Genomic DNA, 27,510 nt, shown 5'->3' with positions numbered 1-27,510 from the left:
TGTGGCTAGCCTGACAGGTTTTCTTCTTACAGTCCCACTGAACAGTTTGCCTGTGGTAGCGTTCAGGTCACACTGTCGTAGCAGATGACTTGCTGTAGGCCCTGTGAAGGAGACCAGCCCGTGGGCAGGTAGCCATGTACTGCTTGCTGTGTGTCTGGCAAGGTGAAAGTTAGAATGGATGATATGTGTGGTCAGGGAGCCAGGGTCCTCAGGACCTGAGTTTTTAGGTTTCTGAACCAGGACCCACTGTGGTTTGGAGTAGTGACTGTCAGGAAGTGACTTCCTTCCACTGTCCAAGGACAGTCTTTTGTGGGGGAAGAAGTATGGCCACTTGGGTGGACCCTTTTGGGTCAGCCTAGGGGAGGGCTGGGGAGGAGCTCTGCAGTAGCCGCCCATGTGATGTGGGGTGAAGAGGGCTGTCTTCCACACAGGTGAGGATGGGGGAGGTCAAACAGGAAGTACAAACAGTTGCCGTAAGTGGTCACTCATTTTGAAGTTTAAAGTGCACGTGTATTCTTTGGCTTCCTGGTGGTGGAGGGCAGGTGGTGCATCGTATCTGTGTCCGTGGGTGGGTGAGGGGTCCTGCTGGATGCCCTTGCTCCTTTTCTTTGGTCACCTTCCTCTGCAGGTCCTCTGGGCCTGATTTGTTTGGACTTTGACCTGAGAGGTCTTAGAACTCTGATGACCTGGATGTTGGAAGTCTCAGCTTTGTTTCATGAGCCAGACGGTCAGCTGGCTCTTTTCACTTGCTGCCCTGTCTGCTGCCCTCTTGCTGCCTGTGCCTTGGGTGGAGCGGCCCTGAGCACTGGCCCTCACCACCTGAGGCCAGGATAGACAGCGGAGCAGCCAGGATAGCAGTGTTGTGGAGAGGCGTGTGTGTGCATGTATGTGTGCGCGTGCGCGTGCGCGAGTGTGTGAGAATGTGGTCTGAGTGCGTGTGTGTGTGTGTGTGTGTGTGTGTGTGTGTTTCAGGAGGCTTCCTGCAGTCTTGCCTGCGGGCCTTGGCCTGTGAAGTCCTTGTACGCTGCTGTCCTGCCCACTGTGGAGCTGGGCCAAAGCTGGGTCAGGATACCAGCCAGGGGTGAGGCCCACTTCTCCCACAGGGGCCCTCTAGTGCCCTGGGCTGCCTTCCTCCCTCTGCTGCAGCTCTGTCTCCAGATTCCTCTTCCAGGCCTGGGCCAGTCACCCTGCCTGGTCGCTGGTGTCCTGACTGGTTGTCCTTTAAGTGCATTCCAGTCTTTCTTAGATGAGTCTGGGCTGCCTGTCTCAGAGAACTACTTGCAACTTTTATTCTGCTTATCTACCCTTCCTGGCAGCTCCCAATGGCAATCCAGCCTTCCCTGGAGGGCCAGCCTTCCTGCTGGCCTGTTCCTTTAAAATGCCTCTCCTGGCCTCCAGCCTCTCTGAGTCCCTCCTTGGAGGCCTCTCCCAAGGCCTGTCTTTCCTGCCTCCTTCCCTGCCCTCTGCTGGCAGTTTTGCCCATCTCTGGGCTCAGGTCCCACTCTGGGGTGGGAGGTGACACTAGTAGGTGTCCTGCAGGACAGTGTCTGATGCAGGTGTGCCCCTGCCCTACACAGGGTGGACCTGGAAGCCAGAAGACATTTGGTGGAGCCTCCTGAGCCACTGTGTCACTTACAGAGCTCCACATTGAATTTTGTCTAGTTGTCCTTAAGGCTATTAATGAGACTGTGGTGTCAGACATGCTGGGATTTGTTTTTTTTCAAACGAAAATGACGGAGACTTCCTCCTGCCGGGAGTCACCCAGCTGGGCGGAGTAGGCTCTGGAGGTGGGAACCACGAGGCCTGACTCATTCTCTGCTTCCCTCAGCACCTATCTGGGTAGCTCCGAGCCTCCCCAAGACATCGGGCTGTGTCCTCCGTAGAAGATGCAGTGTTTCCTGAGTTTTGTCATGAGGCTTAATTAACTCATGTCTCTCTCTCTTTTCTTTCAGTCCGCAACTGTGTCTGATGGTGGTAAGTCCTAATTTCTGATACATATATATTTTTTTAATGAAGTTTTCAAATTGTGAAAATGTATTTGCCATTTGACCCACTCAAGAAAGATGTTTTCTTTGTCTTTCTCTGTCCCCTCGTGGGAGGGTCTCGGTCGGGGTTGGCTCGCGGAGAGCCTTCAGGGATCATGGCACATGTTTGATAGAAATGGTGACAGAGGGCAGTGTGCTGGCTGCAGTGCACACTGTTGCTTGCTATGTGCAACAAGTTAAAACATGCTTTGTGTTCCCTTGTACAACCAGCTTTTAAACCAGCAAGTTAAGATTTCAAAGCGCTTGCTGAATTTGAGCAATTCTGGAAGTTCCAGCGAGACTCAGTTGCTAATTTCCTTCTTAGGACAAGTGTGGTAGGTGACCTGAGGGTGTGGGATGAAAAGCAGTCAAAAACCTTCTCTCTGTCTTTAGGGAATTTCATGCATGGGGATTCTTTTAATGGGACTGAACCAAAAAGGAAATAGCTAGAAATGTCTTATTCCACTTAAGATTTCTCTGATGTAATTCTTGCCATTTTTTTTTTAAACTCCTTAAAGTATTTGGAGAATTTCATCCAAATATTCCTCATTTCTTGTAGTACTCTTGGTGTAAGTTACAGAGAAACTAAGTGTTGTTTTCTGGAAGCTTTCTCATGTCCTACAACTGCCACCCTCAATTCTTGGCTTAAGAAAGACTGCTGTCACCTGGCAGGCAGGTGGCAGATAGAGCCCTTGTGCAGAAGGAAGACTCTGCTGTGCTGCATGGGAATCAGGGATGAACGCATCTCGAATAACAGACATGCAGAGCCCAGCCCACAGGGATCCTGGTGCTCCGGTGTTGGAGATTGAAGAGTTTTGAACAGAAGGAATTCTGTTTCCTATGTTCTGGACTGCAGTGATCTGGGTCATTTGATCAGTCTTAATCTGGGAGTGGAAAAAGTGCCTTCATTCAAGAAAAGAAAGTAGACGTACAGCCAGACTCAGGCTAGAACTGCATGCTCATAGCTCTGCGCTCACGCCTGCTATCTGCGCTGTTCCAGCTTCTCTTTTCTGCTAGAGGACGTTCTGAACTTGAGAGAGTTTCATAAGATGTCACTTTAACCATATATGATATTCTTTACTGACCCTAAAGTTTCTCTGTTGGCAAGAGATGGGGGGGAAGGAAACCCAGGGAGTTTTGGTATGGCTATGCTTTCCAGTTCCCAGCTCCCAGGACTCTGACTCCACATACTCTCTGAGGAAGTGGTGACCTGGCCAGGTCCAGGTGATTCCCTGCCTTTGGGGACTTTCTGCCCCTCTGCCCACTCCATCTCAGGCCCTGGAGCCACTAGGGACAGGCACTGTTCCTCCATGGAGGGCCACTATGACAGGATATGGAAGACACTCTTTCAGGAGCAGGCCCTGGATTTTAGCAGCTGTGCCAGACAGCTATAAGTGCTTTCTTTAATCACTTTTTGTGCTTTTATTATTATTATTTTTTTTTTGCCTTCAGTTTCTTTTCTGATTCTAAGAGTAAAAAGAAGAAGCTATGTGGTTTAATACACATGTTAATTCTAGGAGGTGATGTCTGCCGTTGTTTCAGATAGGGACAAAGAGGCAGAGAGAGAAGTGGATCGTGGTTTCATAGATACCAGGCAGAGCCCCTTGCTCTGTCACCCAGCCCAGTTCCTATAGGCACCATCAGTGTTCCCTGGTGTGGCCATGGATTGGCTGTCCAGGTGTTTGGAGAGAGGGGCCAGGCGGAAACTCGGATGTGTTTCCATACAGAAATATTTTTATAGTCCTGGTCATTGGTTGATTTAGGCTTATACAGTGGCCTGAAAACCACAGCTCTGTCCTGCTTCTGTGGGAAAAGTGAGCTCAGAGCGCCAGTGGGGACTAGGAGCCAGCCTTGGAAAGCGGCCTGCTCACAGTTGGAACTGCCGTGCCTCCTCATCCAACCACTTGTGGGAATGAATAAATCCCTCACTCGGAAATATCTTGTGTTCAGCTAACCATGCCCACGCAATAGCGCGACTCGGAATGATTCTGTTCCTGACCACGATGACGCTTCGACCGTGTGTGCTCACCCTGTGGATGTGAGGCTTTGTTTTAAGGAAGTCGGGCAGTGTTCTGCTTGCAATCTTGGTCAGCAGCGTGGTTTTCACTTGCTCACAGGAGAGGCTGTGAAGCTGCCCTTCACACATAAGCAGAGACCCTGGGTCTGACTCAGAGGAGGAAGAACATTCTAACATTTAGAGGCTTCCAGAGATTTGTCTTGTGGGACATGGTCCACAGGAAGTGTGAAAGTAAGGGCCAGGAGTGTCTCAGTGCTGGAGCACTTGCCCAGCATGCCTGAGCCTCTGGGCTCCACCTCTGGCACCACGGGGTGGGGAGAGGGGAGAATAGAAATGCATAAAAGCGAGACTTTCCCATTGTTGATGCAAGAGAGAACCTCCCAACTCTTGGAATCTGGGCTTTTGGCACAGTGCTGCTGTTGTAATAAAGGCTTATACTGTTGTTGGATTTTTTTTTGTTTTTGCTGTGTACAAGTAGCTTTGCCAGGTTTTCCCCTCCCACCCAACTCCTCCGTAGAGTGACAGTAGACTCATCATCAGACAAAGAGCACCACTTTATCACCTGTCTGAGCACCAGGCCGTGTGAGGCTCCTGGGGCCACACTAGTGACCCTGACAGAGCTTGAGTGGAGCTTGGGCTTCTGGGCAAAGGGTCATGGCCCCATTAGTGGAAGGATGTGGAGAGGGGTTCATGGCAAGCAAGGGTGGTCTTGTCATGCATGTGACAGCCACTTGTGGTCACCTGTCTGGGAAGTGTCAGACCTTTCCTTTCCCAGCTTTACCTCCTGTACAGATCTGCTGGCCCCAGGGTTTCCTAGTCCCAATATCCTCAAGTCAGATCCCTTTGCTCTGACCCCACCCTGTCAATTCAGTGGCCATCCATTAGCTTCTCCATATAGATCTTGGTCTTTGCTTCCCCTGTTCTGCACAATCCCCTCTCCACCAACTTCCCTAAGCACCTGCCCTCTGCAGTCTCTGCCCCAGGCAGTGCCATGACCTACTCAACACCAACCCAGGCCCTCTCTACCTGCCCAGGGTCACTAGGCACTGTGGCTCCACCCTGGTCTCCAGTGGTCCTTTGCCATGAAATGTCTTGCATTGGCCTTGTATAGCACTGTCCTGGATGCCAGCAAGTTCTTCCTGTCCTGTCCACCTGCCCCTTACCCTGAGTAGTGGCCTACCATTCATTCCTCCTAGCGCTCCTGACAGTGTCTTGTCAATTTCACGGTACCAAGCAGTCTCTATATCATCACTCTCGACTGCCCACTAGAGAACAACTTCCGTGAGGCAGGCAGGCTGTCCTCCGTGCTGACCACAGCAGCTGGCATGTGAACAGTTTGCTGGGTGAGGAACTGGATCTGGTCTTTGTGGACAGTGACTTTCAAAGGGTTTTTATTCTTAGCATTGAAATGCTCTAAAAAAAAAAAAATCATCAAATAAACTTGGTAGAATACCATCATGGAAAACCCAGATGCAGAAGTGTCTGGTTGAATGGAGTGATGAGGTGACTGCCCTGCGTCACCCCCGACCCCACCCCAGCTCCAAGCCTGCATGCCGGCACGTGCTCTGCCCTTCAGAGTCCCAGGGAGGGTGCCTACCTTCTGGGACTGGAGTAGGATAGCCAGAACTGGCAGTGTTTTCTTTTCAGAGCTCTTTCCTTGGCTCTTTTCCCTTTTGTACTTTTCTCACATACAGTACGGCATGAGAAGACGTCCTCTCCTTTGACCTGCTCTGCCCTGTGTGCAGGACAGGAGAGTCTGTGACCCTCTTCCCTGATTCCTACTTAGCCACATGGTGTCCCTTGCAGGCTTGCTAGTTGTGGTTCAGTCAATGACTCTGCTGCTACTGAGCGCAGGGTGACGTGCTGCTCCCCAGGCCCAGCCAGGGGCTCTGTCCCCAAGATTGGGACATACCTGATGAGGGCTCACACAGTGCACTGGGAGCAGCGGGTCCATCTCCCTCCAGGTTTTTGCCTCTTGCAGCCCTGGCTGGACACTCAGTGAGGTGTGGTGGTTGCAAGTCTACACTAGGTTTGTTGGAGCGTCCCCACTGTCTATCCAGGTGTGGCCTCCCTCCTCTTCCTAAGATCCAGCTCAGCTGCCTCCCTGTGTCTGCCTCTCCACTCTGTTTCCCAAGCACTTTACATGTTCTGTTAAGCCTTGGTTCTTAGAAGCAAGCCTTATTATCTTAACGGTTTTGGATCTGGAGGGCCCGCTCCTTAACGTCTATCCCCGTGCAACCCAGGAGAGCTGACCATTACCTTTGGTTGTCTGTGGAATGACCGAATCCTTTTGCTCCACCTGCCTCCACCCTCCTGGGTCCTCCTTGACCATTCAGTTCCACCAGGGTCCCCACAGAGCCCACGAGGGCAAGCCATCTCCCCTTTCTGTCTGGTGACTCCATCTTTGCTCTGGACCTGATGGGGCCTTCTCTGTGTGTTCCAGAGAGGGGCTGTGGAACAGACCATGGCATAGGCCTGGTGAGTTATCACATGAGGCTGTTGAGTGGGCTGCTATTGTTGCCAGAGTAATTTGGGGGAAATTAAAACTTCATTCATCTTTAAAATATAGAGTATTATAATCACTAATATTTTTGGCATGTGAATTTGCATACTACAAAATTAGGAAAGACAAGGAAATATAAAAAGCTTGAGAGCTGTACTGTGATATTTATGAAACATTATTTGGTACGCACTTTTAAAAATGTTTGCTACCTAGTAGAAATGGAATGATAGTTTGTAGCCTGCTGTGAGAGCAGTTGTTTTAACCAGCTACCTTTGTCTGGCTTAATATACCATATTCCTTATGGTTTGGGTTTGGACTTAATAATTATACCCGGAACAATATAGTCTATTGATAGGGTATGAAATACTATATTAGGGTTTGTACACGTGGGCTACACTGTAGATTTTGTGGGAAGCAAGCATGGAGACTTGGTTTCTGCCAAGATGTCTCCCAAGCTTCTTACTTTCTAGTTCTGCAAGGTAATCTGGGGAGGTTTTTATGATTTGTTTTCAAGCAAACGGAAGTTCAAAAGGAATAAAGGCAAGGACTGTACCCTGCCTCTTCCCTGCCCTGAGGCCAGGAACCTTGGCCAGAATTGCTCCAGAATTGCTCCAGGACTTTATTCAAGTGCCCTAGAGTAACTTGGAGCCCTTTTTATCCCCCTCCCCAGACACCTGTCCTGGAAGCAGGTATGAACCTTCCCTTTCCAAGGGAATTTAGTTTGATTCTTAGCAGCAGCAAAACACAAAGCAGAGCCCTCTTTTACGAAGCCTGCGGTGTGAGAATCAGTGTAAATTCTGGTCAGTAATCCATGGGGTCAGAGTTGGAGAGTGGGTGTCTGGTGTCCCTGTCTCCTGCTGTGCGTGTTCCCTTGTAAAAGGCCACGTGTTAATGATTTGTGCCCTTTCTGTGTGTTACACTCCAGGGGACAGCTTTCTCGGGTGAGACAACTACCTCCCTCTTAGTTCTGAGAGCTCTTTGCTGGGTCTAGGAAGCCAAATATATAGAGCTGATCAACTAGAGAAAACCAGAAATGATTTATTAAATTTATATGAGGATTTTCACAGTAGCAAAGTACAAAGAAATGACCAAAACATAATGCTTTAATACTTTTAGGTCTGTGGGTCAGGCTAGTCATACATTCTGGGGGCGTTACTGAGAGATGTGTGTCGGGGGCGAGGGGCATGGTTGCTCCAGCACTGGATTTTCAGGTTCACTGCAGCCCCAGCTCCTGGTCCCTGGTGACCAGGGCTCTTTTCCGGCCTTGGCACATGAAAGCCACCTTCTTGAAAGATTTTACAGTTACAGTAGAGTTCCCGCAGGGTTTCAACAAGAACTTGTCAGAACTGGAAACTCTCCCAGCTATCAGCCTGCAGCTCCTGGCGTAGCTTTGTAGGGCCCAAGCACTTCCTGGTGCCTGTGAGGCCTCGAGGCTGGCTAGGAGGGCTGTAACTGCTGTGCTGTGTGCTGGCATTAGCACCACTGTTTGCTCAGAGAAGTTGTCTTTGAGCCCAGGGACCTGGGTGGGCACGTGGACAGGGTAGGAGCTAGTGAGGCCCGTCACTCGTTCTGTGTGTGATGGAGGTCAGCTAAGTTGCACTGCCAGCAGCGTGATTGCTCCTTTTCCAGTGGGCTCCACATCCTGGGATTTAAATGGCGAGGTAGCACTTATGGGTCAGGGAGGAGTAGGTTGTTGGGTAACTAAGTGTGCTGCAAGCAGAGGGGACTGGGCTAGGCTGGGAGGGACGCTCACCAGCCTCTAGCGGTGGTATTCCTGCTGCTGACAGCAGATCTCTCTGGTTGTTGTCAGGTCCTGGGGTCTTGAAAAACTTTTATATGACTGTTTTAAAATGTCAGAAGCAACTAAATCCCAGAGTCCTGACCTCATTTACTGTTTTCCTTTCAAGTTCGCTGACATTAATTGGGCCCAAGCGAGTGACGCCAAGGGTTATTCACCATTAAAAACACACTGTGGAGAAATGGCTGGAGGTGGGGAGGAGAGTACCCATCCTCAGGTAGCACCTTCTCCAGTTTACAGGGACTGCACCTCTGCCCAGTCCCGGGCCTCCTGCTGCCCTCCTGCGGCTCTGCCTGGACTCGATGTCTCTGTCCTCAGCATTTCCTTTGGTTACTCATTCAACGAATCATTTTTGTGTGGGTTACTTTCCCAGCCTCTGTGGTAAAAATGCAGTCACAAACACAGTCCCTGCCCCACCATCTCCTCTATTAGCCCAGGCCCACACGGTCATCTGTGTCCCACATAGGACAGTTCTCCTCTTTTTTCTGGTGATAAGTCCCAAGAAACTGAATCTTGGCCAATTTGAATATGTAGGTAATATCTATAAAGGAGTGTAGATAGCAAAAGTCCAATTTATTTCAATATACAAATTACATTTTATGGTAAGAAACTTGAACCAAGAAAGGCTGTTCCCTAGCAAATCATGATACGACTTTATTCAGACACTTTAATTAGGCTTTTGTAACAACTGTTCTTCAAATAATGAAAACTTTTTATTAAGACCAGGCACAGTGGCTCATGCCTGTAATCCCAGCTACTCTGGGAGGCAGATTGAAAGGATGATGATTTGAGGCCAGCCTGGCCAAAAAGCTGTGAGACCCCGTCTCAATTAAGCCTATTGTGATGCACACCTGTCATTTCAGTTACATGGGAGGCTATAGGTAGGAGGGTTGCCATCTGCGGCCAGACCTGGGCAAATACCTGAGACCCTACTTGAAAAAATAACTAAAGCAGAAAAGGGCTGGGGGCGTGGTTCAAGTGGTAGAGCAGCTGCCCAGCAAGCACAAGGTAAAGTTCAAACCCCAGTACTCCAGCCCCCTGAAAAAAAAACCCAGAAAGCCCAAACCCTTTTATTGAAGAATAACTTCCAAAAACACACACCCTCAATGAATGCAAATGGACACACCTACTCTGCCAGTCCTCAGACAGAGAAATACAATGTCACCAGGACCCCCAAGCCTGGGCACAAAAGTGACCACCCACAGGTGGCTCACATGTTGGCTAGTTTGCCTACTTTTGAATTTAACTTTAAAGCAAACAAAAAGATTCCTGCAGCAGTGTCCTCTCTGGTGCCTGGCTTCTTCGCTTTGCACAGGGTCTGTGTCTGTGCGTCAGTAGCTGAGGGCTCTCCCACCATACCCTGTCCTGCTCCGCTGCATCAAGGATGGCCACCCACCCTCTCTCCCAGCATGGCTCGAATTGGTTCAGACTTGCAGCTATTGCAAAGGGCGCTGTAACTTCATGCCTGTGCGGGTCCGTTGGGGCACCCGCATGCCTTGCTCCCAGGCTGGCCATAGGGCATGGGGCAGATTCTTCTAGCTTTCCAGAACAGCTTCACATTGTGCTCCCTGACCGACAGCATGGGAGGATCTGGGGCTTCCACAGCTGCCCACCATGTTGTGGTGTCCTCGCTGTGTGCATATGGACGTTGGATTGTGGGTTTGGTGTGCAGCCCTCTGGTGACTAGTGAGTTGACCCGCCTTTTCAAGTGTTTTTGACCATTTGAATATCTTCATTTGGGAAGTACCTAGGGGCTGGGGATATAGCTCAGTGGTAGAGTGCTTGCTTAGCATGCATAAGGTCCTGGGTTCCGTCCCTCCTGGAATGTGAACATGCACGCACGCCCACACACGCGCACACACACTCACACACTCTGGAGATGGTTCTTATGTTGGAGGCACGTGTGTAGGTTATATTTGAGCTCTGTTTGTGTACGCAGGTAAGCCCTGTTCACTCTTAGTATTGTCTTGATTACAGTTCTGGGGTTTGAACTCAGGGTCTTGTGCTTGTATGCAGGTGTTCTACCACTTGAGCCACATTCCAGCCCTTTTTTGCTGAAGTTATGTTTCAGGTAGGATCTCAAATTTTTGCGATCCTCCTAGCTGTGGCTTCCTGAGTAGCTGGGATCATACGTGTGAGCCCCAGTGGTGTTGTTTGATGGCTGAAGTTCTTAAGATAACCTGCTGAGCATTTGCCTTTTAGAATAGCTCTTTTGTGTCCTTCTTTCCCTTGGGGTGCATTATTTCCCTTCTGAAGACCACAAGGGCAAAACTATCATTGTTCTGTGGTTCATATTTGAATTCCAGATCCATCTGGAGTGGATTTTGTGCCTGGTGTGAGGCAGGGGTCATGTCCATTTTTTCATGTGGTATTCATTTAGTGAAAAGACCATCCTTCCCCACTGGCTTGAAGCAGCACACTTTATACAGTAGTCTGTGCAGTGGGTCTGTTTCTGGCCTCTGTATTCTGTTCTCTTTTTGTATAGTTGGCTCAGGACTAAATGTCAGAATTACTGCCACCTTGTATTGTACCCAGATATCTGGTGTATGGCCCCCACTTTGTTGTGTTCAAGACTGCTTGGGTTATTCCTGGACCTTGCATTTCCTTATATATTGTGGAGCCCATTTTTAAGTCACTGACACTTTCCAGAGTCATCTGTGCTCTGTCTGAGCTGCGTGAGATGGCACTTTTGGAGTCTGCATGTAGTGCTTCCACTGGAACCATTATCACAGCCACAGACAGCCACTGACATGAGGTAACTAGGTACATTTGTGGCCTTCCTTATGTAGCCACTTATTGTGTTGGCCTCTGTAACTTTTGAGGCCAGTCACTCAGGAGTAAAGTTCTCAGACTGTTTGCCTGTTTAAAAAACAAACAAACAAACAAACAAACCTATCTCTTTAAGATGAATGACTTTTTAAAGTATCTTTATATTAGCGTATATTAATCACACAAAGGTGTTTCATTGTGACATTTTTATATTTCAAGGTATCTAAAACAAGCATTAATTGAGCTGATTTCAGGCCAGCATGTCACCCTCAAGTAGTCTCTGTGGTTTGAGAAAGTGTGGGAGAAGCCGGCAATGTACCAGACTCTGCAAGAAGTCAAAATTTAGGACACTTGCCACAGTGGGAAGCTAATAACTCAGGCAGGTTGCAGCAAGACACAGTGTTGGTTGGGTAGAAGATCAAGGAGCTGTGTATGTGTGGCTCGATCCAGGTCCCAATCCAGCCCAGTGGTCAGAGTGGCTGCGTGAGGCTGAGACCTGAGAGGTGAGCCAGCAAGGTCAGCCCTAGAGTGAGGCTGGGGAGATAGGAGGAAACGGGTAGATGCTGAGGACAGCACAGGGCAAGCAGGGGGTGGGCAGCTGGAGCAAGGCTGGGTGGGTCCAGCCCAGAGGATTTGCTTGGGCAGTGTGTGTGTGTGTGTGTGTGTGTGTGTGTGTGTGTGTGTGTGTGTGTGTGGTGTGTGTGCACGTGTGTATGTGATTGTGAGATTGGCAGACATGCAAAGGATTAGAAAGGGAAAAACAGATATGAGCAGTGATCGTGAGTTCTGCCTGTGTACTTGTCATTTTTGAGATTTTTATCAAAGACCAAGCAGAAGATGGAGAGTGAGTCTGCAGTGCTGGAAAGCGATGGGCCTGGAGGTGTAAATTTGAGGATCTTCAGGATATCAATGAAACGGAATGCCTTATAGACTTGAGGAGTTAGCAATCCTGCAGAGAAGGTGAGTCTCAAATCTCAGAGATACTTGGGAAATGTGTTTCCGGGTGGCAGAGCACTTACCTAGCATGCATGAGGCCCTAGGTTCCATACCGGCACCAGAAATAAAGGGAGGGGTGAGGGGGACATAAGACGGAACCAGAAGAGGACAGAGGTATAGTTAGAGTAAGAGGACTCTGGAGCTGAACTGTCTGCTTTAGGTCCTAACTCTGCTACTTACTAGCTGTATTACTCAGTTCTTGCATGTGTTAGATGGGATAAGGGGCCTCATCTTACAAAGCTGTATGAATTGGATGCAATACTCTGGAGGTGAGTTGCTAAGAGCAATGCCTGCCACATAACCAGGGCTGTAAAAACGATAGCTGCCTGTGTGGCATTACTGTCAGTGTTCATTACATTTCCAGCAATTGATCTTTGGACATGGAAGCCGTTGTCTAGAGGGACCAGTGAGAAAAGAGCCTAAAATAATACCTGAAAAAGATGCCAAGATCAACGGAAGAGAAAGATCAAAGGAGACAGATGCTGTTTAGGTTGTCAGAAATCCAGTTTTACAACAAAACATCATAAGGAGGCTGGAATAATTAAATGGAGGAAGCTGTAACAAGCAGATATTGTGAAAAACTGCAGTAGCAATATTAATATCACACAGAATAACTCAAAGTGAGAAAACAGTGCAAAGAGCAAAGAGGACATTGTGCACCAAAAATGCGGCATTGCATGTGTAAAGTAGAGTGAGGCGGTGCTCCACCAAGGGGACACGTCTCCACAGGAGGCCATGCTGGTCCTTCTTAGACACCGAAAGATGAGCGGGTGGAGCAGTAGCAGGAGAACAGTGCATGTGGTGACAAGATGGACAGGTGGCATCTGACGGTACAGAAGCTCCACACCCAGTAGAGAGTGCGCTGCTTTTCAAAGACATGGAACACTTACCAAATAGAGAGATATTTATAGTAGTCAGATCATATCTGCTGACAGCAGTGTAATTAAATAGACATCAGTTGCCAAAAGATAACAGAAAGATCCATATATTAGAAAGTTTAAACTTGCTAAATAATCCATGAGTCAGGGGAAAATTTAAGGATTAAATGTAAATGTATTAGAAAAAAGCTTGAAAATATAGGAAATAAAATATTCAATGTAAAGTAGGAGAAAAAGAACGAATGCAAATTAAGATTAAGAAAGTAATAAGGATAAAAGCCGAAATTAACAAAATACAACACAAAACATAGTATAGAACTTATTAATAATGCAAATAGACAAACCTTCAGCAAGCACGACTAAGAAAGAGAGGGGAAGACAGAAATTGCACCACGAATGACATTGTAGTCAGAGAGTAAGTTTTGAGAAAATTCTATGAGCAACTTTAAACTAATGTATTTGATTACCTGATCAAGTAGACTTTTAGGAAAATACAGACTATCGAAATTGGTTTAACAAGTAGACACTGATTAGACAGATGAATTAACAGAGGCTAACATGATTTGGAAGTCAAAGACCATCCCCCAAAAGGCACTGCGCCCAAACCAGTGCATGGGTGAGCTCGGGATGAGGGATGTGGTGACAAGCAGTCCCCAGGCCTGCGGCCTTAGCAGAGCACATGCTCATTTCTTATATGTGCACTGCAGTTTGGTTTGTCTCTGTGCTAAGGTATTCCCTCCAGGTTGTTGGAGCAGTTCAGAGTGGGGACACCGTGGGCCTTGGGGCAACACGGCAGAACCAAGCAGTGGCCTGGAGGGGCACTTCTTACACCATGTATCTTAGGGCCAGGCCCAATTCAGGCAGAGAGCATGAATAATCCTCTCAATGACTGTGGATGTTTTGAGCTTAGCCTTACCACCACACGGTAGAGAAGTCACTCAATTCACTTGGAAAGCTGACATTTCCTTTGTACCAAACCGGACAAGGATGGCACAAGAAAATTAAATTACTGGCAGTTTCACTTAGGAACAAATGTAGAAAATTCCTAAATAAAAATTAGCAAGTTGAATCCACCCATGTTTTTCAAAGTGCATTCATAAGAAGTGTGGTTTATGTAAAGAATGTAAGAATGGTTCAACCCTGGGGAAATCTCCCTTTCAAGTCTGCAGTCATTCAGTCAGTCACTCATTCACTCAACAACTTTTTTGAGCTTCTACTTTGTTCTAAAAGCTTTTACAGACACTGGGGCACATTAGGAACAAGATCAAGTCCCTGACTTCCCAGGGACTTGCATTTGGTCACATGAACAGTGAGTAAAGTCAGGCGGCCCTCATCAGAGGATGCAGTTGCAGCTGAGGCTTGTCTTCAAGTTACCCTCTATGGTCAGGAATTAGACAAGGATCCCCTGGGCTCAGTGACTACTCACCATCGTACTGTGGGTCTGGCCAGTGCTGAAGACAAGAAAGAAACTAAATAATCCCTGTTTACAAATTATGCTGTTATGGAAGAACAAAACCCACAGCACATGGCCAAGCCTGGCCTGTAGAGCTAATGGAGCTCCTGACGTAGAGACCAGTGGCTTTCCCAGGCAACATACCCAGCACCAGGACTGTAGTAATGGTCACTAGAGATTTTAGATTTATGTTTAAGTTTTTTGAAGGAGAAACTGTTGTATGATGTGTGTTAATACTGCAGGGTAAGCCATTTGAAGTTATGTCTTTCAACCTTGCATTTGGGACTCAGTGACCCACTTACTGACATTACTGAGTGCCTGGTACTGTTTGTCATGCTATTCCTCTGAAGTCACCATGTAGTGATTACCTCGTGAAGCCAGCGTGCCGTTATTACAGCATTTTACAGGAGGTGAGGTGTCCTGCCCAGTTGGGAAGGAGGCACACTAGGACTCGCTTCTGGGCATGTCACTCCCAATCCCACACTGTGCCCTTTCTTCTGGGCCATGGGGACCAGGCTAGAGAACCTAGGACAGCTGCCCACAGGGAAGACGTTTGTTTAGTGGTTCTTGGGAGGAGGCTTACCTGCTCACTCAGCTTGTACTTCCGCACCAGTTGTAGGGAGAGAAAGTGCAGGAAATGGCTGGCTCTGCCAGTAGTGGAGCATAGCCTCAACTCTTCCCTCCGTCCGAGAGTCCCAAGCTTTGCAGATCCTCATACAGGACACGCAGGAGGGAGAGTGCAGTCCTCATGGATGGACACCCTGCTCTGTGACTCCTTTTGCTGGGAGGTGTCAGACTGTACAGCAGGCCCCGGGCAGCCAAGAGCCCAGGGAACACAGGGCAGGCAGGTGATCAGAGTTTTGGAATTCTAGTTGAGGACAAGTGAGTTTTAAATTTGGTTTTTTGATAGTGGTGTAAATAAAAGGTAGAAACATTACATTGTGTTTAGCTTTTTTTTTTTTTTAATTTGGTGGTGGTAGTGCTGGGGTTTGAACTCAGGGCCTCACACTTAGTAGCAGACACTCTACCACTTGAGCTGCTCTGCCAGCCCCTATTATGCTGTTTTATGTTTAATGTTACTTTCATTAAAATCATGTGAAGTCAGAAGCGTCTCAGAAAAATCAGGCTGTCTGGTTGTCATAGCTAAAAATGCCAGTTTATACCTGTGGATAAAGTGGGTCTCTTTGTCTCTGTTATGTGTCTCTGTGTTGGTCCTGGAGTTTGAACTCAGGACCTTGTGCTTGTTAGGCAGTCCTCTACCACTTGAGCCACTCCCCCACGCCCTTTTTTGCTTTAGCTATTCTTCAGGCAAGGTCTCAAGTTTCTGCCTAGAGCTGGCCTTAGACCAGGATCCTCCTTCCTATGACCTCCCATGTAGCTAGAATCACAAGCATGCACCACCATGCCTGGCTTGTTTGTTGATATGGGGGGGGGGGTTCTCAGTCACTTTTTGCCTGGGCAGGCTTTGAACCATGATCCTCCCAATCTCTACCTGTGGAGTAGCTGGGATTACAGATATGAGCCACTGTGCCTGGTCTACCTCCATCTTAAGGCTGGCCTCTCAGTGTTGTCCTTGCTAAAGGAGCTCAGCCCCATGAGCCCTTTATGGCCTTATATGCCCCTGCTCTGTTGAGGAAGGTGCTCTTTCCTAGTCTTTGTCCCGCACAGGGAGCAGAGCAAGTGCAGGGCTCACGGCTGTGTGCCTGGTTTCCTGTGTGTGGCCCACCTTGGCTTTGGAGAGGGTTAGGGTCACTGCTGAGCCTTCCTCCTGAGCCCTGTGTTTGGATCCTGGGCTTCTTGCATTGGAGTTGTCTGTGCTCTGTGGGGCCAGGCCATGCTCCAGGTCTCAGCATCCTGTGTGATCATTGGCATGAGGGTAAAAGGAGGACATCTTCGTTAAGTGTAAATATTTTACTGGTCACAGTGAAATAAATCAGTTTCATGAAGAAATAAATAAGTTGATAAATATTGTAAATTCTTCTCAGTTCCAGAGTTAGCAAATTTAACTAGGGCTCAGCTTTGACAAGCGTACTACACCCCTTTCTGGAGAGTTCTGGGTTCCCTATGGTCAGATGCAGTCACTCATGGCTGCACTTGATGGCTCCAAGCCTGGAATCCTGCAAGTGCAGTGCGACAAGTGACAGAATCTGCCGTCTTGCTCCCGCCTGACACTTCCCACACTGACCCTTTTTGGTAACCATTCTGCCCACTTTCACGGCCTCTCAAGTTCTCTGTCATTTGCCCATCTGCTTGGCATTTCCCTCCCCAGAGGGTTCTGTCATTTCAGACATAAAAGTGTTTTGCTGGCTCTGCTAGATCAGTTATAAATCAGTCCTGGGGTAGGCTCCAGGAAGGACCCAGAATCTAGGTTTCTTCCTGTGGGGGCCTGTTGCATGCACGGAAGTGTACTTTCCACGCCGGGTCTTGTTCCTCCCCGTGGGGCTATGAAGTCTGGCTGGGCAGATGCCAGCCTATAGGAAGGGCTGGGAGGAGCATTGGAAGGCCAGCTGGGAGGGTGTGGCACCTGCCCAGCTCCATCCATCACTCTCACAGCTTCAGGGGTTGTAGATTCTGAGACCTCAGAAACTTCACCTGTGAAGTGGGTCTATGGAACTAGACCAGTAGTTTCTAAACTCTGCTCTAAGTTGGTGCTGGAGGTTCATTATGAACAGGGCTCTGTCATTACTGGTGAAGCTGTGCTCAGGTGAGGAGCTGGGAGGCCTCCCCCAGGGCTGCACTGGCTGACTGGCTGAAGCAGAAATGCACCTGTTCTTGTCCCATGCCATCCTCCTGCCTCGTGAGCCACCGCCCCCCACCCCCCGCCATGATTCTTAGGAGGTGTCTTTGTGCAAAAGGCCTCACTGCTTTAAACATGAAAAGCGCCACCCAGTTGATGATGGACTGAAGTGGGTGCACGGGTGAGACGAGGTGGGGTGGGACGTGCCGGGGTGGGGAGTGGGCTGTGTGCCAGGGCCACCCTCCCTGCACTACCAGCCTTCCACACACAACTCTGGCAATTCCCAGAGTTCCAAATGCAAACCTGGCCAGCATCTGTTGTGACTCCAGTGTTTAGACATGGGATCCAGGGTCCTTCATTTGTGCCCTGGTCCCAAGTCCTGCTAGTAAGTGTTAGCTTGTCCCCTGATGAGAAAACAAAGGCACAGAGATGTTTGAGGCCATGTGATCCATCACATTGTGTCACCTAGAGCTGGAAGGTCATCACATCCACTGTGTCCACCTGGGTTCTCCTGGAGTGAATTTTGCCAAGTCGGTGACCTTGTTGCGGGTGCTCCCAAGACCTGCTGTAAAGCAGGTGAGCAAGTTGTTAGAGTGCCAGTGTGCACTGGAGAGAGCAGGTGACAGACTACAGCTCAGCAAGGGCACCTGGGATGCCTTTACTGCACAAGAGCCATAGACAGATGTGAACTGATTCCTAATAGGCTGGTTTTGTGCAGTGGTGTGGTTAGCAGTGCTATCTCACCTTGGCCTTCTGCCCTTCCTAGGTGTGAGCAAATGAATAAAGACATCAAGGGTGGGGGACCAGTTTCCCACTGCTGCGGAGGTAAATGAGAGTGTCATGGAGTGTTGGGTTGTAGTGGAGGTGTCAGAGTGAACTCATGGCCTTCAACAGGCGGATAGGTGTGGAGATGTCTGTTTGCCACACATTGTAACTCTGTCCTCCTGGAGGCCTAGAGCTGAGAAGCAGTGCGTCTGGGTTACGGTGTTGAAGCAAATGCAGTCAGAGCCCTGGAGCAAAGACGGCACAGGAAGGGCCTGCAGAGTTCCGTTCTTTCCATCAGGCATGCTCAGCGCACAGGGAGGACTTGGTAGAGGGCCATGGGGCCAGCATAAAGGGAGGCTGAGTGCAGACCATTGATTAAGAGCCCACTGAGCCCGTTAGACAAGCGTGCGAATAATACCAGAGCGGCCCTAACTGCACAACCCAGCCAACAACAGAGAAGGAGCAAAGAAGGCAGAAAACGGGCTGAGGAGGTGAAGACCAGGACACAGCTTGCTGGGGAGCAGGACATCTATCGGCTGAAGGTGGGCCCCAGAGGCTTGCTACAGCTTGCGTGTCCCTTGCCTTAAGTGCTTGGGATGGGAAGTGTTTCAGATTTCAGGGTTTTTCCCTGGATTTTGGAGTATATTCATATACATGATGTAGTGTCTTGGGGATGGGGTCCAGGTCTAAATGTGAAATTCATTAACGTTCACATGGGTCTAATACACAGAGCCCAAAGATATTTCGTGCAGTATTTTATTGAGTCTACATTTGCTGTGGCCTATTGTGTGATCTTAGGCATGGAATTTTCCACTCGTGGAATTATGCCACTGCTCAGAAAGTTTTGGGTTTTGGAGCATTTTGGATTTCAGATTTTGTAATTAACCTGTATTTCAATGGGAGGAAGCTACAGTGCAGAAGCCTGGGGCCTGACCACATGGTGGAGCAGATACCACCCGTGTTGTGATGAACCGATGTCACATAGTTCCTGAGGAGAGGTGCCAAGAAGGGCCAGCATCTCTTCTGGAAATTCTTGCCAAACTCAAAGGAAAGCTCAGACAAACTCAAATCATTGGCCTCCTTCAAGGTCTAGAAACACAGATGATGGGGAGTATTCCAGAGTGAAGGAGGCCACAGAGCTGTGACCCCAAGCCATTGTGAATTCTGTCCTGAATGTTGAGGATTCACTGTAACGGATATGGCTGATCACATTGGAACATAGGCCACGGTTATTGTCCTGGCTTTGATCGCTGTGCTTGGTTATAAAGAAGAGCGTCCTTGTGTGTGGGGAATATACCCTGACAGATTTAGGGGCAAAGAGGTGCACTGTTTCCAAAGTGTGTGTGTGTGTGTGTGCTGAGAGAGCAAGAGTGGGCAGGGATGGATAAGGGCGCAGCCAATGGACCTGAGTCTGGGGCTGGGGTATAGGGTGTGGGGGGTGGGCTTCTTTGTGCTTTTATCTTTGCTGCACATCTGAAGCTATAGCAGAATAACAAAAGCATGGCACAGCCTGTAAGAAAGGAGCAGCTCTAGTGTAAATGAGGGAGGTTTTCCCGGGCACTCCACCTTGCACCTGCTTTATTTCATTGCATTTACTGTGCACCTGGGGAGTGCTGGCTGGCTGGTGACTTCCACTTCTTCCCTTTTGCTGTCCTCACAGCCCCATGAGGCTCCTTTGAGGTACATACAAGGCCACGAAGCCCCATAGCCAGGGTGAGGCAGCCTCTGCATCCCGTGGAGTGCGAGGTATCTCCAGGGTTTCAGAAACTGAAGGTCCAGAACTGTGGATGGAAAGGGAGGCTGGAGTGAGGCTGGGCTTCACTGTGAACCTCTGTGGACTTGGACGCCATAGAGAATATCACGGTAGATTAACACCTTCTGTGAGAACACCCATAAAGTTGCGTTTTGGAGCAGTGTCCACCCAAGAGTCCATAGCCAAGTGGGTCAGTGGACTGCGGCCCAGGGCTAACCAGGTTTCCCATCTTGGAAAATAGGGCTTCATGGGACTCAGTTGCACCCTTTCCCTTATGAAGCATCTGAGGCTGCTTTTATAATCTCTTGAGACTGGGGCCCAGAAAACTGAAAATGGTTATGGCCCCCGCAATGTCTGTGAGATGTTTCTGAACCCTGAACCCTAGGGGCCTCGCAGGGACCCTGCTCTGCCTGTCCTGTGGGTGGGTTGTGGGTGGGTGAGGACAGAACTGGGGAGAGATAGGGCCTGTGCCACTTCCCAGGAAAGTGCCAGGCGATGCTGGTGGCTTCCAGAAGCTTTCTGTCATGGATGTGGCAGATTCTGCTTTGGAAGTGGTTCGGTCTGGTCTGCTTGCATCTTACTCGACTGAAACTCCTGAGACCACATGGTTTAGTGCTCATTCCTCGTGGAAAACACAGGGTTTGTGTTTATGGGACTTAAATTTTTAAATTTAAGATACATGTGGAAATGAGTTTAGAAACCTCATAATTATTACAAGAAACCCTGAGTACTTATTTTCCCTTCTTCACTGCTAGTTTGATAAAGAACAAATTATTGAAGGGGTTCATGGTCACTGTTGCCGTCTCGGCAACGTGAATAATTCAGACCCAGCTGGCAGCCATGGCGGCCTGGCTGTGCATTATGCATGAGCAGCTCAGGCCTTGTGCGCAGCCCTCCGGTCTCCTCCAGGAGCCATGCTGTGCGGGAAGGTGAGGCTGCCCTTGTCAAGCTGGGGACCTGTGTCCCTGGAGAAGCTGCCGTAATTTACCCTCCCTGGAGGCCTGAGCCAAGGAGCAATGTCCCTGCATGTGGCCCGAGCCTTTGTGCCGGGCTGCCCAGGCTGACCCTGGTATGGACTCAGAGGGGTGGTTTACGGTGAATGGTTGGAAGTATTTGGTTAAATGGCACCACAGTGGCTCTTATCAGCTCTACCCAGGTAAAGTCCCTCATCCGTCTGTCACTTGTCATGGTTGTCAGGGCAGGCTGACTTGTGCAGTCCTCAGGTATGTTTACCATGGGGGGGAGGTCATGTCATCTGTGAAGGGCCTGCCTGTGTGCCTGTGCAGTGACTGGTTGTCACCTGGCTTGGAGCTGAGCTTGGAACATTGGAACACTTGGGGCTGTGATTTGGATGGGAAGTGTGAGCGGATAGTGCTGGGTTAGGTTAGACCGTGTGCTGCAGAATTAGCGCAGACTTCATCTACAGTATCGCTGAAGTTTGAAACCTAACCTACAACCTGTGTGCTTCACCAGTCGTGGATGTGCTGACGTTGCCAGCGAATCTGGAATGGGCTTTAAAAACCTTCTCACCAGCATAGCATTTCTTTGACTTAAGCGGGTTCAGCTGAAAGAAGAAGACTCACAGAATAACAGAAACTACAAAACTTTCATCCAAGTAGTGGCAAAGGGGTGTGCTTCTTCTCTGGCTTAGAATACAGTTTGTGGTTTTACCCAAAAGCTTAACACCGGAGGGTCAGACAGAAACCCTACACCAGCCAGGGAGCATGAAGTGTGGTGTCTGCCACCTCCTGCTGGCTTGGAAGCTGGGGTGGGAGTAGTGGAGTTTGCAAGGAATTTCGTTCCGAGTGTTGCCAGAGTTCCAGGTAGGGCCTTCCCTAAGTGTGCACCGTTTTCCGTGTGAGGAGAACGATAGAGAACTATCGTTCTGTGGTTCTGAAATTCACAGTCGAAGTAGTTATGGGCAGGGGAACCTTTTGTGTGTGCTGAGCCGTGCAGACAAAAACGGTGCTAAGACTGTGGGTGCACAGGTGCCTCTCCTGCCTTTCCCCATCCCAGGGACTCCGCTGTCACTCTCCACAGTCCTCCGCCAGTCCTGTGACACATTTGTCCGAGTGGAATCACAGACGTTCCCTAAGCGCTCTCATGAGTAAAAGCTCTGTGTGGACGTTTTGATGGACTCGGGCGTCGTCTCTGATGTTCCCACTTGAGTGCGTGTGTGTGATTTGGAGACGCCATGGTCATAGCATGGAGTGACTGGACTGTTGCCCGTTGCCCTGGCACACTTTTTTTACAGTCTCTTTCTAGGCCCCAGTGCTAGACTTGAGGCCCATGTCCCGCCACAGTCTGCAGCATCAGGGAGGAATTCCTGGGGTGGTTGCTTGGGTTGTTGTGTGGGAGGGTAGAGTCTGAAGGTGGCTTCTTCCACCTGCAGCAGCAGGGAGCTCCTGGCCTTTCATTGCACAGGCTTTGTTTTCCAGGTGTCTCACCTGATCAGGTCCCTACCCAACTTCTGGGAGAGGGCCCCCGCTTCCCCCGTCCCCCCCAGGTCTGCTCTCTGCTTTTGTCCTTGACACCTGGAGCTGTGCCTCCTCAGGTGCTAACGTGCACCCTTCTGTGCCCAGCATTGTGCCTAGGAGACCCTAAAGGGAAGGCCTGACCCACACTCATGAAGCCCGTGCAGATCTCAACACGCTGGAGCTTAACCACAGGCGGTCAGTTCTTTGCTTTTTCAGAAATGTTAATTGTCTTTTTTTGGTTAGACTTTCAAAGTGTCGGTTTTGATTTGTGAGTTTTAGAAAGTCATTGGCATTTGCCAAATCTTACAAAAATGAGTTTAGTCAATATATGGTCGTCTTTCACTTACATATTCAGTCAGCAATCATTCCACAAACACTACCCCTCCTGCCCCCAGCACCGGGGACCAACAGGACCACCCAGGTGGCCAGCTTGTAGCTAGGGGGCAGACAGTAGCCCAGAAGCCTGTGGAGGTACTGCAGGAGCAGGGCTGTGAGCAGGGCCAGCTGGGGAGGCTGTGGTCCTACCTTGAGGACCCTCCTCAAGGGTCCGTTTGCTTTGTCAGTAGGGGGTTAGGGGGTGGATGTTTTGCCACACCACGCGGTTGCTAGAACCCATACAGCTCAGATTTAAGAAACATAAGCTTCATCCCCTTTTATGGACTTCAGATGGACTTTCTGCAGTTTAGTGGGTCAGCACTGCCTTGCCTCAACTGCCCTCTGTCCTCCAGCCTCCCTCAGCTGGCCTCTGTCTTGCAGCCTCCAGAGGGTCCTTATCAGGAGTCAGAGACCTATGAGAAGAACCGGACCTCACATCAGTCACTTGTCTGGGGTGAAACCCACACTGCCAAGGTGCCTCTGGCCCTGCCAACACTCCTGCTTCTTGGGGCAGTAGCCCTGGAAGCCCAGCCAGAACACTCAGTGCACTTGCTTCTTCTGCCACTGGGCCTTTGCACATGTGCCTCCTGGTATAGAGAGCCCTTTCTTGCTCCCTGAGGTTCATTTCTGTTCCTTCCTCAGTTCTTAGTTCAGCCGTTGTTGCCTCAGGGAGAAACCTGGAGGGAAAGGCTGTGGTACTTCTGCTGGGGATGTGGCTGAAGTGGTAGAGCACCTGCCTAGCAAGCACAAGGTCCTGAGTTCAAACCCCAGTATGTGAAGAAAAGGTTGTGGCAATCCTACATGTTCCAGAGCTCGTTGTTTCATTTTATGAGGATCGCCTGTCAGCACCATCTCCCCTACTTTACACGGGCTGCCCAAGACCTGTACCCTCCTGCCCTCCTGCCTGGGCCTTCCCTTGTTGGGTTCTGGTCGCCTCTTCTTACTGGCCCATGTCCTTCCCATGGTATCACGTGACCTTATTTAAAAAAATAAGTAGTAGTAGTTCTGCCCTTGGGCCAGAACTCAGGCGGAGCAGGTGCCTCTGCCTGGTCCCCAGGTCCAGGGCATTGCTTGCTGCATGGCATGCCAGCGTGGTTCTGTCCCTGTGGGTGTTGTCCAGGCTCCTACAGCCTCTTGGCTCCCAACACACCAGAGGCCTTTGCTGATATGCAAGTGCATGTGGCATACATGGTGGCCTGGGGCCAGGCCTGCCTGTGTGCCATGCTGCGACAGTGTTTCTGTGGGTGGCTGCAGGTTACGCCCCACGTTGCTTGCAGGAGGGAGCTGGGATCTTAGTCATCAAGGTGGCTGCAGAATGGGCTGTACGTGAGGTTGCACCTGTGTCCACATGTGTAGGAGCCTCTCCTGCCAGTGCCCACACTTGCTCTGCTCCTGTCCCTTTCTGCTGTGGTGGTCTTTTTCTTGCTGCTCTGCATTGTCCTTCCAGGGACATGCAGGTGTGGCATGTCTTCCCTTAGGCTCCTCCTGTGCTCCTGGCCTTTCACAAGGAGCTCTGACGCCTGTGCTTTGCACTGTGTGCTGCCTTCCCCAGCTCTCCTCACTCAGGTGTTCTCATCCCAGGTCTTGCAGTGTTTTCTGATTTCATGGTCATCTGGTCATGTGTGTGTTGGAGGTCCCAGGAATCCAACCAGATTTCTTCACCTGTGGTCTACTTCCCACCCTGTGCCTTACTGTGCTCTTGGACTTTGTCTTCTGTCCCAGGGTGTGGCTGTGTCTGGCTTTGCCCTGAGCCATCTTGCTGGGTGCTGAGGCTGAAGTGAGCGGTGGGTGTGGTAGAGCTAGCTCCGCCTCACTGCTCTTTCTTTTGTGTTTGTGTTCAGTCTTCTACAGGAAGTTGACACTCGGCTCACCCATCTGTTAGGACATATATTTGGATTAGATGTACATTTAGGAAGAATCAGTGTCCGTGCTCCAGTTACTGCACACTGCTGTAGAGAGCCAGCCTCACAGGGGCGGGTGCAAGAGTGAGTGTGCGAATGTTCACATGAGTGCGCTTTGCACTCACACACATAAAATGGAGCCTTCCATGTAGGGAAGCCTTGGACGCTGGGATTCTTTAAGCAGGGCTTTTCTGATGGTTCCTTGGGCATGGTAGCAGAGTTGCCGTAGTCCCGCAAGGTCCTCCTTTCCCGGCCGTGCTGGCTGTGCTGACTGCACCCTTGCCACAGAAGTGTCCCTTGTGGCAAGCTGTGTCTTCCAGAAAAGCTGGTCAGAGTTAGTGTGTGGCACCTGGCTGCAGGCCTTCTCCATCATCCTCAGTAGCGCTGGTGGTTGATGCTATGCTGATGCTTATCACAAAAGTAGCATAGACAGCATGGTGGGTTCAAAGTGCAGATCCTCATTCTGTTATGTCACTCCTTGACATTGGTCGGCAGCTATAAATGGTGCAGCTCCTTGGAGTTTCTCTTTCTAGCCTAATGTGGGCTACGTTCGCACAGCTCCCGCCAAGCATGGCCACCGGTGGCACACTGACCTAAGGCCCTGCTCCTGGGAGGCTTGTGACCAGATGCCGGCTTTTGCTTCTGGCCCTAGAGGTCACTTTTCTCTGGACTTGAGGTGTCCACAGCAGTGAAGCACCATTGTGGGTCACAGGTGTGGTGGAAACTCAGCGTGTCACTGCAGCCCTGGTGATGTGACTTCAGGACCCCTTGCCTCTCCTCCTACCGCTGTCTCTACCTTGCTAGGAAGGGCATTGCAGGCACTGGCCTGCAGTGAGAGCACATTAGCTAGTCCTTGGGGATTCATCTCGTGACCTAGTGCAAGACAGACCAGCCATGATGGCCTTCCCTGCACATGGGCAGTAGTCAGGTCCATCTGGGGCTCAGAACAGGTGAAGGAGCAGAATAGGACATGGGAAGTAATATTTTGCTAGCAAAGATGCTGTGGAAAGTCATGATGGTCAGCTTTGCCTCACAAAGCCTGGGGCTTTTCAGCAGCACAGATTAGCAGAGGCTCCTTCCATGCCTTGCCTGTGGTCAGCTGGCCATGGTTTAGGGCCAGGGCCACCCTCATTTAGGACAGCCCCATGTGGGATGTGCCCTGCTCACATGAGGCTCACGTTCTCTGGTAGAATGTGTGTCGGTCCCTAGAGCTTCTGCTCACACTGGCCTGCATTCCTCCTCTCAGGTTTAGGTTGCCCCCTCAGGGATGGGATCCCACCACCCTTCTCCAGCAGGTGGAGAGGGTGATGGACAAGGGCTTCCTGGGGACCTCTCTTTATTTGGGTGGTAATGCACGTCTGCACTGGGATCACCCGTCATGAGATGTCAAGGACGGCACGCTCAATTGGGATGTTGCACATGAGCGTTTTCTACCAAGAAGCAGCCCACACGCAGAAGAGGGGACGTCAGGAGCTGCAGGTCCGGTCACGGAGCAGAGCATCATGCTGGCCAGTCTCTGCCCACACTTGCCCCAAGGGCTTCACTCAGACGAACCTGCACATAGGTGCATTTGTAAAATGTGTCCTTTCTGTATGCTTTTAGGTGGTCTTACAGCTCTCTGTGTGCATGTGTTTCTGTGAAGGTTTGTTCCTACTCCTCCCATCTCATCCCCGTGGTCAGTTTGTCATTGTCCAAGTGTGACAGTGCATCTGAGAGTGTGTGTGTGTGTGTGTGTGTGCGCGCGCGCAGCTGCGCAAGGCTGAGGCCTGAGGCCTGTTTGGTTCACTGTTCTGTCTACTGCTCTGTCCATGTCTAGAATGCAGATCCAGGTATGGGTGAGGTATGTGTTATTACTGAACAAGTGTTGTAGAGAACAGAGCTGAATGCAAGCACCTGTGGCCTCCTGTGGGGCGGGGTGCAGCACTGGGCAGGAGCAGGGCGGGGGTGCAGGTGCATCTGTGCTGGTCCCACAGAGCTGACGGGTGCCGACCTGAAGGACTGTGTCAGCAACAACAGCCTAAGCAGTAATGCCAGCCTCCCCAGCGTGCAGAGCTGCCGGCGCCTGCGTGAGAGGAGGGTTGCCAGCTGGGCCGTGTCCTTCGAGCGTCTACTGCAAGACCCGGTTGGGGTTCGCTACTTCTCTGTGAGTAGGACTTGCTGCACTCTGCTGAGGCTGCTAGAATGGGAGCCATCACCCGGGCTCCAGTGGGTGGTCTGAGGCCCTGGGGCCAGTGCAGTACCCTGAGGCCCAGACAGCCCTGCTGCAGGGTCTTCTCACCCCAGCACCTGCTACAAGCACTTGATGACCAGAGAGGGGACGTACATAGAAGCATCAGCTCAGTTGTGCCTTCCTGACTTGCCATTGGCTTGGGGTTCCCCAAGGGCGCCACCCTCCCACCCCACCTGAGGTGTCTCTGCAGCAGGAACAGTAGAACTTCTTGGGTTTTTATTCTGTGTTTTTTTTTTTTTGAGTCAGGGTCTCACTGTGTAGCCCAGGCTGGCATGAAAATCTCGACCCTCCTGCCTCAGTTGTCTGTATGCTGGGATCACAGACGTATCCTTCACGCACAGCACAGAGCTTCTTAGAAGCCAGACGCATGCTGCCAAGTTCAGTTCCTAAAAAGATGCTTAGCTCTTAAGAAAATAGCTACAAATGTCAGAGTGCTGGTCCTTAAAGGTGCTGGGCAGCTTTAGGTTGACCTTTGAAGGCCCTCACCAGAGCTCGTGAGGCTGTGGTTTCTATGGAAGGTGGAAGTAAGAGCGGAGCACAGTGATCGTTCAGGGAAAGCTGTGGGTGACAACCATGGCTCTCTTCTGGTGTTGCCCTCAGGATTTTCTAAGGAAGGAGTTCAGTGAAGAAAACATTTTATTCTGGCAGGCCTGTGAATATTTCAACCATGTTCCTGCACATGACAAGAAAGAGGTAAGTTCTTCCTTCCGTGTGGGAGGCAAAGGGTGTTGTGGGGGACGGCTCCCCTGTGGGCAGGGTGGCACAGGGTCAACGTCTAGTGCAGCTTGAATTGCTGATGAAGAAATGTTTCCACATGACTTGAAAAAAGTCATT

The 27,510-nt window shown here is 50.1% G+C and overlaps 1 protein-coding gene across 7 annotated transcripts in view; it reads left to right on the top strand.

The window, feature by feature from the left end:
• Positions 1 to 27,510, top strand: part of Rgs12 (regulator of G protein signaling 12) — a 94,231-nt gene that overhangs the window by 45,203 nt on the left and 21,518 nt on the right. For all 7 annotated transcript variants that reach the window (XM_020165322.2, XM_074042703.1, XM_020165323.2 and 4 more), the window contains 3 exons: positions 1,953 to 1,974; positions 26,420 to 26,589; positions 27,277 to 27,369. In XM_020165322.2, coding sequence (XP_020020911.2) covers positions 1,953 to 1,974; positions 26,420 to 26,589; positions 27,277 to 27,369 — 285 coding nt within the window. The remainder of the gene's footprint in view (positions 1 to 1,952; positions 1,975 to 26,419; positions 26,590 to 27,276; positions 27,370 to 27,510) is intronic.

Source organism: Castor canadensis, chromosome 9 (genome assembly GCF_047511655.1).
Source record: "Castor canadensis chromosome 9, mCasCan1.hap1v2, whole genome shotgun sequence".
Classification (NCBI taxonomy): domain Eukaryota; kingdom Metazoa; phylum Chordata; class Mammalia; order Rodentia; family Castoridae; genus Castor; species Castor canadensis.
The sequence above is the reverse complement of the archived record's forward strand: the minus strand, read 5'-3'. Positions and strand labels throughout refer to the sequence as shown.